This window comes from Cicer arietinum, chromosome 2 (genome assembly GCF_000331145.2).
Source record: "Cicer arietinum cultivar CDC Frontier isolate Library 1 chromosome 2, Cicar.CDCFrontier_v2.0, whole genome shotgun sequence".
Taxonomy (NCBI): domain Eukaryota; kingdom Viridiplantae; phylum Streptophyta; class Magnoliopsida; order Fabales; family Fabaceae; genus Cicer; species Cicer arietinum.
The window spans coordinates 23399706-23409225 of NC_021161.2; the positions used below are offsets into that span (position 1 = coordinate 23399706).

Consider the following 9520-nt stretch of genomic DNA (forward strand, 5'->3'; position numbering starts at 1 on the left):
TTATGGACTAGAATATATGGCTTATAATCTAGAAGAGGATCCTGCAAATCTGAAAGAAGCTCTGTAATCATTGGATGCAGATCTATGGCAAGAAGCTATAAACGATGAAATGGATTCTCTAGAGTCTAACCGAACCTGACATTTAGTATACTTGCCTCTTGGTTGCAAAGCAACAGGTTGTAAATGAACATTGAAAAAGAAACTAAAACCCAATGGAATGATTGATAAAATACAAGGCACACCTTGTAGCCAAAGGTTTTAGACAAAGAGAAAATATAGATTTATTCAAGACTTTTCCACCGATCATTAGAATAACATCCATTAGAATACTCATATCACTAGCAGCTATTCTTAACCTGGTGTTACACCAAATGGATGTTAAAACAACTTTTTTAAAAGGTGATTCGGAAGAAGAAATCTATTATGGAACAACCTAAAGGTTTTGTAATTCAAGGACAAGAGTACAGGGTATGTATGTTAGATAAATCCATTTATGGTCTTAAATAAGCTCCAAAGAAATGGCATGAAAATTTTGATAACTTTATTATATCGAATGAGTTTAAAGTGAATGAAAGTGACAAATGTATTTACTACAAATTTGAAAATGGCATTTGCACTATCATATGTCTCTATGTAGACGAGATACTCATATTTGATTCAAACATTCATGCTGTAAATATTTTGAAATCATTGTTGTGTAACAACTTTGATATGAAAGACCTCGGAGAAGCAAATGTAATCCTTGGAATCAAGATTACTAGGTCAGAAAAGGGAATTTCTTTGGATCAATTTCACTATGTTGAAAATATCCTAAAGAAATATAATTACTTTGACTTTAAACCTGCTTGCACACCATATGATCTAAGTGTGAAACTTTTCAAGAACACTAGTGAATGTGTTAGACAAACTGAATATGCGAGCATCATTGGAAGCCTCGGGTATGCCACTGATTGTACTAGACCCGACATTGCCTATGTCGTGCGTGGGATTATTGTGCAGGTTTACTAGTAGACCTAGTATGGAACATTGGCACGCTATGGAAAGAGTCATGAGATACCTTAAAAGGACTATGAGTCTCGAATTACATTATCAAAAATTTCCTATAGTCCTTGAAGGATACAATGTTGCTGATTGGAACGTCTTATCAGATGACTCCAAAGCAATCGATGACTATATTTTAATATAGTGAGTGGTATTGTATCTTGGAAATCGAAGAACAGACGATATTGGCTCAGTCCACTATGGAGTCTGAAATGATAGCACTAGTTGCTACTAGTGAAGAAGCGAGTTGGTTGAGATGCTTGCTAGTTGAGTTTCCTATATGGGAAAAAAATCTATGACAGATGCGTTGATCCATTGCGATAGTACCGCAGCTATTGCGAAGATTGAGAATCATTACTACAACGATAAGAAACGAAAAATTCGTCGTAAGCACAACACTTTTAGAATGTTATTTTCTAAATGAGTTGTTATAGTGGATCATGTATGCACTGATGAGAATTTAGCAAATCCTTTGACGAAAGGATTAGCTACAGAGAAAGTCATAAATACATCCTAAAGGATGAGACTAATGCCTATAGAGTCACTCATGATGGTAACCCGACCTAAAAGACTGGAGATCCCAAGAATTAGGTTCAATGGGTAATAACAAGTCGTGAAGTGATATGAGATGAACATGTTATTATAAATTAGAGAAACATGATTCTTGAAGCGATGATAGGATGAGGTAATAGGAACTCTTAATGAGATATATACTCTATGTGGAGGGAGTGCCTAGCTACAGGAGTACTCTTGATAGACTCACCTATGTGAATGTGGAAGTGGGGCCGCTTCCTATGGAATTTCGAGGCAGAATTCCTAGAGCGTTCACTATACTGGGATACACGTGCAGCGCCATTAATGCACATGCTTTTGAATACACCTAATGAAAAGGTTGTGTGTGGGTTTGATGTCAGAGATAGAGTTCAAGACTACGAGTTACTCTTGTTGAATCTGAATCTTACTCGCTATGCAAAGGTTCAAGTCGAAAGACACCTTTGTTTATGCACGATCTTATAGAAGCATTTGATGCTATTTTAAGAAACTTTATTTTAAAATTCAGGTGGGGGATTGTTGGAACATAAGTATGTTATAGTGTGAATTTAAAAATGTGTTGAAGTCCCACATTGGAAAGAAATATTTTTTGTAAATTTAATTGGAAAGAAACTTGTTTGTTAAAATTGAAGTCCCACATTGGAAAGAAATATTTTTTGTAAATTTAATTGGAAAGAAACTTGTTTGTTAAAATTGAAGTCCCACATTGGAAAGAAATATTTTTTGTAAATTTAATTGGAAAGAAACTTGTTTGTTAAAATTGAAGTCCCACATTGGAAAGAAATATTTTTTGTAAATTTAATTGGAAAGAAACTTGTTTTTTAAAATTCAAGTCCCACATTGGTAAGAATATTTTTGAAATCCCACTTTGAAAAACTATCATATTTTGGGTAGTTTCAATTCTTTACATACTAAAGTCCCACATTGTTTAGAAAACATATGTGACTTTGTTTCCATCACTATATAATGAGTTTAAAGCTATTGTGAAAAGTACACCAAAGTTGGATGTTTTTCTCAACTTTCTCTTTTCTCCCTCTTATATTCTGCTCGCCTAATTTTCGAACCACTTCTCCCCTTTCTTTCTATCCCTTCGGTTTTAAAGCGGTTATTATGCCGCAGTCCCTTCGGTTTTAAAGCGGTTATTATGCCGCAGTCCCTTCGGTTTTAAAGCGGTTATTATGCTGCAGTCCCTTCGGTTTTAAAGCGGTTATTATGCCGCAGTCCCTTCGGTTTTAAAGCGTTTATTATGCCGTAGTCCCTTCAGTTTTAGAGCGGTTATTATGCCGCAGTCCCTTCGGTTTTAGAGCGGTTATTATGTCGTAGTCCATTCGGTTTTAAAGCGGTTGTTATGTCATAGTTCTTTCGGTTTTTTGAGCAGTTGTTATGCCGTAGTCCTTTTGTTTTTAGAGCGGTTGCTGTGCCGTAGTCACTTTGTTTTTAGAGCGGTTATTATGCCGTAGTCCATTCGTTTTTGTCCTTTTGAGCGGTTATTATGTCGTAGTTATGAATGGTCATAGTACTATATTGAGAGTGACTTTAATTGTCATATTGAGAGTGGCTTAAGCTGCCATATTGAGGGTGTAATTCTAGAACGGTTTTCTACGGTGCAGTGGAACTCCGATACAGTGAATCTGGGCTGTTTTATCCTGGGGACTTCGTGGTTGATAGTCCGCCTTGCACAATTTGGGCAATGCCGCGAAACGTCTTAAAGAGAGCGACCTAGTCCGCGACTCAACCCAGTAATATCTTCGGTGGCATAAATTGTGAATTTTAAATAGTTTTTGAAACTCAAAATCCAACAATTTCTTTTGTTAAGGTTTATGTCCTCCAATTTTGTTTTTGTTTTCTTTTTGTAATAATCTTTTAGTTTAAAAGTGGCTTTTTGAAAGAAATTTTTTTTTGAAGAGATGATACAATAAATAACTGTAAAATGTTTTTTTAGAGATGAGCTGACGTTGAAGTAAAATGCAGATGCACAAAACAAGTAAACTATTTTTGGACTTGGATTTTCTTCTAAGCTACTATCAATTTTTATTTTATTCATTTGAACTATTTCTTTTTTAATGTAGGTATTTTACAAGAGTTTGTTTGCCAGTTTGGAGGGAAAGAAAAGAGAAGTCTTTGATAAAAAGAGAAGAAGAAATGAAAAGATTTTGGAAGAGAGGGTTACAAGGGATTTGTTTTGGTTCATAATACAAAATTCATCTAATTTGGAGAAGGGTATTGAAGAATTTTGGAGGGGTTAGACACATTTTTCAATTCATTCTCACGTTGTCATAATAATCTTAATTTTTTTTTGTCGTGTTTCTTTTGTGATTTCATCGTTTCAATCCATCGTTATGATTTTCCACCTTGTTGCGACATTTATTTGATTTTAAATTGACAGATCAACTCCGATTCAATACAAATTCAATCAATGACTTTGATGTATTCAACGTTGTAGCTTCGAGCCAATCATATTTGAGACACTTATTGCCATATTTGTATGTTTTATAAGATTTGTAGCAACTTGTCGAATTATGCTATTAACTTGATGTTGTAAATTTATTCGTAACGACTCTAAATTATATTGTTGATCGACGTAATTTCTACCAATTTGAATGAATTAATACTAATTTTTAAAAATAAATAAATATATATATTAATCATAAACATTCTTATATATAGTTCTCTATAAAATCACTCTTAAAAAAATATTTAAAAAAAATTCTCCTTTCTCTTCTCTCTCCGAAGCCCTCGCCTCCTCTCTTCTCCAAACTCTCAATTGAATACAACTATGGTAATCCTGATCCCCAAAATTTATAGTTTACCATCTAATTAATAGTATAATTGATCTCTTCTGATCTAGAAAGATTGTTTCACTATAATCAAAAAGTAGAGAAACTATACCCAATTCCATCTGAAAATTTCAAAATATAAACATCGTTGACCCCAAAAAACCATTTAAAAATCACTGGAACAACAATATTTGCATATTTCATCAATGCCAAACCAATAAAGTTAACAATTTTATATTGTCATAGTACCTCCAAGTCCAATATTAGACAACCGAACAACAATTTATACAATCTTCTAACCAACTACCCCATAATGTCAAGGTAGTAAAATGCCGTATGTAACGCAACTTCAGATATACACAATTATTCTGAAGTAGATTACAATGTAGAATGAAAGGGAGAAAAGTGCGAAAACATGCTGCCAGAAGAGAAGTGCTGAAGCTTCACTAACTGCATAACCCCTCAAACTAGCAATTGCTCCCAATAATATAGCACTAGGTGATGTGTACTGCAACAAAAGCACAAACCTAAACATAGCATCATTTTCAATCAAGAAATTCATCTTATCCGACAACGCAATAATCCCAATACCAAGAACAGGAAGCACTAATAGCCTTGCCACAACTATACCAATTGTAGTTCTAAGTCCAAGTCTTGACTCATTTGGTCCTTCAGCAAGCATGCCTCCTAATATAAGCATCACTGAAGGCACCATCGCGCCGCCGACAATCTCCAAACTGTCTGTAATGAAGGATAACGGTGCATCGTATCCAAAGAACAAAGCTTTCAATTGAGGTACCGTGCCGATTATGATAGCTAACAGAGATGCAATTGTTGGTGGTTGAAGTATATGCTGAAGTGGAGTTTGTTCAGCAACAATTCTAATCCTCCTAACAACTCTAGGCTCAGCCAAACACCTAATCGACCTCGGACTGTTCGCCCCGCTGTTTTCAACCGTGACTTCAAGATCAGGAATCGCGGACGAAGAAATTCCCGAAAGGCTCTTAAAGACCCTAGCAATGAAAGGTGTCTTAGAATGTTCAGTCTCCTTATCCTCCATTCCAGGCCACTCAGCTTCAACAAGTAATGGTCTACTAATATCGTTAAGCGCCCGTTCTTCCTCGATTTCAATTTCAGCACCTTCCTCAACTATCTCATAATACTCCATAGGAGGCTCCATCATATGATAAACAAGAGTATAAACAAGAATAACAGCAACCCATTGAGAAAAAGAAACATAAGCAACACCTCTAGTGTTACAATGCTCCCCAAATGGATTATCTTTAGTATGACAAACAGATCCAACAACAGCAAGGGGGAGATTACCAGTATTACCAAATCCTGTCATGATAATAGTGAACCGAGTTAACTGCGGAGGCGGACGGCATATAACGACAACTAAGAAGCCGATTAAACAACCAAGAGCTGTACTCACAAGAACATTAACAGGGATAAACCACCAATCCACGAAATTTTTAAGAGTAATGCTTTCACCAAGCTCAGTGAATATAAGACATGGTAAGAAGAGAGCGAAAACGAGTTTACTTAGGAGTTTGAATGTGGCTCTTGGGATGAATTGCATTCTAGGGTTTGCAAGAAGTAGTCCTATGACTGTTAAACAGAGGAGCTTCAGTAAAGGTACTATAGCAGTGGCTAGATCTGCACCACCAGACCTCATATTCATTTCATATAAACTCGAAGACATTTTTTTGGTGTTTTACCTCCTGCGATGAATCATACAACCAACCACAATATAAACAGAATTTCAATAACAAAATTCAAATTTCGACTTTAATTCGAGCAAATTCAATTGCACAAAACAATATTTAAATGAAAAACAAAATACAACAGAAGCTAAAATATTTAAATCGAATACAAAGAATTTTTTTTAAATCAAAAAGTCTTTTAAATTCTCTAGAAATCTCAATTCAATAAACCCCTTAAGAATCTAGAATCGGGGGAGAGGTGGAACTTACAAATGAGATGAGTTGAGGTTTATCGCCGAGGAGCTGAAGATAAGCTTCTACTCAAATCGCTTCGATTAGTTGGGAAGAACTAATCAGTGTCAGACAGATGCTCAAATCCTAACTACTTCGATCAACCTTTCATTTTTGTAATGTCATACTTGATATATATATTGACAGAAAGAAAATAATAATTTTTTTTCCTTTCAATAGCAATGCCATGATGTAAATATATATATATATATATATATATATATATATATATATGGTGTAAGAGTCGTATTCACGTGACCTAGTAGATTGGGAGAAGATTTGTGATTAAAAAAATAAGAATGGAGGAGAAGATGATGTATTATTGCTAATGGAATTTGATTAAAAAATTTTGGGTCAACGAAATAAAATTATTATATGTATAAATTAAATATATAAATAATATTATATAGCAAGAGATTGAGATGTAATAAAAACAAAGTGAAATATCAAATAAATTAACTATACGACTTAAGAATAATTTAAAGTAATGTTCTATACTCTTTAATTAACTTGAAATCATCAATAATAGACTCAAAACTGATACTTTGACGATTTCTCTTTCGATATAAACCAATCATTTTAATTCTAAAGAGTTGCATTCTAAAATAGGCAGCCATTATTTATGTTTTTTTATTCTAAATTATCAAAATAAGCAATTTAGGAAACAAAATCAGCAAACAGGCAACCATCATTCTAAATTTGTCGTATATCTTGTTCAATAAATCAACTAATTTATGAAACATAAATTAGCATAATCAGTAACAAACATCTAAATCAACAAAAATTAGCAAATCAGCACAAACACTCCAAATCTGTCGTATATCTTGTTCAAACACCTTGTATGCAACAAAAATCAACAAAATTAACACATGAAATTCAAACAAAAATCAGCACTGCACATGAAATCAATACTAACTCCAAAAAAAAATCAGCACATGAAATTCAAGAAATTAGCAAAAAAAGTTACATCAAATTAGCACTAACATCTAAGTTGAAATCTTGTCATCTTGATGATGAACAAAATTGAAATTTGAAATTGAAATTCAAACTTTAAGCAGAACTCCAAAACCAAACTCCAAACAAACTCCAAATATCAATCCTGATGATGAACGAAATTGAAATCTAAACCTTTTGAGTTTTGATGAACGGTTGAGGCTAGAGAGCAGCAGCGGTGCAAGAAGGCGGCAGCGGCGCAACAATAGAGAGAGGAAAAGAGAGCAACGACGCAGGAGGGCAGCAACAACGGGACACAACAGGAGAGAAAGGAAGAGAGAGCAATGGCGCAACAGGATAGAGAGGAAGAAAGAGCAGTGGCGCAACACGAGAGAGAGGATACTAATTCATGGTTTTAGGTATTATTGTAATTTTAATAAGGGCATTTTGGTCATTTTATCTATTTTTTTTGGGTGGCCGCGACCCCTTTTGTAACACCCCAATTTTTAACAGCATGAGTGTATATGTTTTTTTCAAAAAATCAATTAATAAAATACAAAAGCGTCAGGGCTATGAGACCTATCAATCATCACTCATACCCCTAGGGTATTCTCGGCAGACACCTGTACAAGTACTACTCCAAGAAATACTAATCCCCCCATGGTCACGTCAAAAAAATGGAACATGGACCCACCAAAAAAGAAGTCATCTAACCGTATAAGTATAGTTACAGTCTTCCCAATATGAAATAAGTAGAACCACCAAAAGAAAGACATCAAGTCCTTATACAACAAAACTAATCTGATCATACTCAAGCAACTACAATAACATGGGTGACCTCCACACACTCCACAAGTCTCGTCTGACGAAGCATCCATCTTCGAGGTAACCTCTTCCTCGTCAACATCCATAGACGGACCAGTCTCTTCAGAAGTAAAATCCACCCACGAGATAGGTGGCTTCGGCGGCGCTGGAATCTCAAAATAGTTCAATAATTCAGTGATGGTCGGTAAGTGATCATTCACAAGAAAAGAAAGCTCTCACTCGGCCTGCCGAGATGGTCCTGCAATCTCTCGCTCCACTGGCATCGATGCCTTATCCTTTCCGCCAGTCCCTGGTCCAACCTCTGTATCCTCAGTTCTCACGGTGGCCTCCAGTTCAACTTTAACTGAGGAATCCTTCGCATCTTCCCAAGCTCCACTCATCCCAAGCACCAATCTGGAAGGTACCGGATCGAGAGTGAGTTCCACAAAATATACTACCCCAACTTTCCTACTAGTCCTCACTACCCTCCCCGTATAAGTAGCCTTGCTTGAGGTGGGGTCATATACCCAAGCAGATGGCAAGTCTCAATCAGGGAAGTCTAACGATGTTTCCGTCACCAAGGTAACAGTCAGCAGAATGAACTCGGGTATCATTTGAGAGCAAAGCCCAATTTCCACAATAATTATAAAGGGTCACCAACCGAAATTAACAAATAGCACTTAGAAAAATTCTTATATTTTCAAATGCTCAAATGAACCTTTCGTCTTAGCATACTCCTCGAAAGGGTTTTCATATGTCCAAAAATGCATAAACAATGTTTGAAAAATGAAGTTTTCACAAACTGCACTGTCGTAACAAATACAACTGAGAAAATGCAGATTTTCAGTTCTAAAATGGCTCTGAATCAATAAACACTTCAAACATTAATATTATCAATTATGAACACATAATTACATCGAAACTTAACCAACCCAACTTCACACCTCAAAGAAATTAAGGCAAATCACAACAACAACCGAATATGTATATACAATCATCATAGTATAACAAACATGACTCGCCTGCCAAGCACTCTAATGCAATGCGTATATGCCAAAATGCATGATCCCGAAATTCCAAACTAAAACCCTCCTCGAAGTGCGTAAATCATAATTGTACAGCCTCTCATAGACCAATACTAATTACCAAGGTGCAATCTCTCACGGATCAACACGATTTACTATGTGCAGTCGCTCATAGACCAACATGACATACAAGAGTGCAGTCGCTCATAGACCATCACGATTTTCCAGAGTGCAATCGCTCACAGATCAACACATTCTAGAATGCAATCTCTCACAGATCAGCACGACGCGACAATCCCCGCAAGGATAAGTTGAACCAACAATTCATGTGGCATCATCCTGTGGCCCATCACGATCACTACTATCACCATGGCCCCATCGCAGTCACCAT

General features: G+C 35.8%; 1 protein-coding gene across 1 annotated transcript; it reads right to left on the reverse strand.

Moving 5' to 3' along the window:
- Positions 1-4543: 4543 nt before the first annotated feature.
- Positions 4544-6563, reverse strand: LOC101511322 (protein PIN-LIKES 2). Its single transcript, XM_004516368.3, has 2 exons — positions 6347-6563; positions 4544-6094 (listed from the first exon to the last, which is right to left on the reverse strand). The coding sequence occupies exon 2, from the start codon at positions 6073-6075 to the stop codon at positions 4720-4722; it is 1356 nt and encodes a 451-aa protein (XP_004516425.1). The 5' UTR covers positions 6076-6094; positions 6347-6563; the 3' UTR covers positions 4544-4719.
- Positions 6564-9520: the final 2957 nt, after the last annotated feature.

Bases quoted from the DNA above. Each gene is read 5' to 3' on its own strand.
- LOC101511322 (XM_004516368.3), bottom strand. From the start codon at position 6,075: ATGTCTTCGAGTTTATATGAAATGAATATGAGGTCTGGTGGTGCAGAT.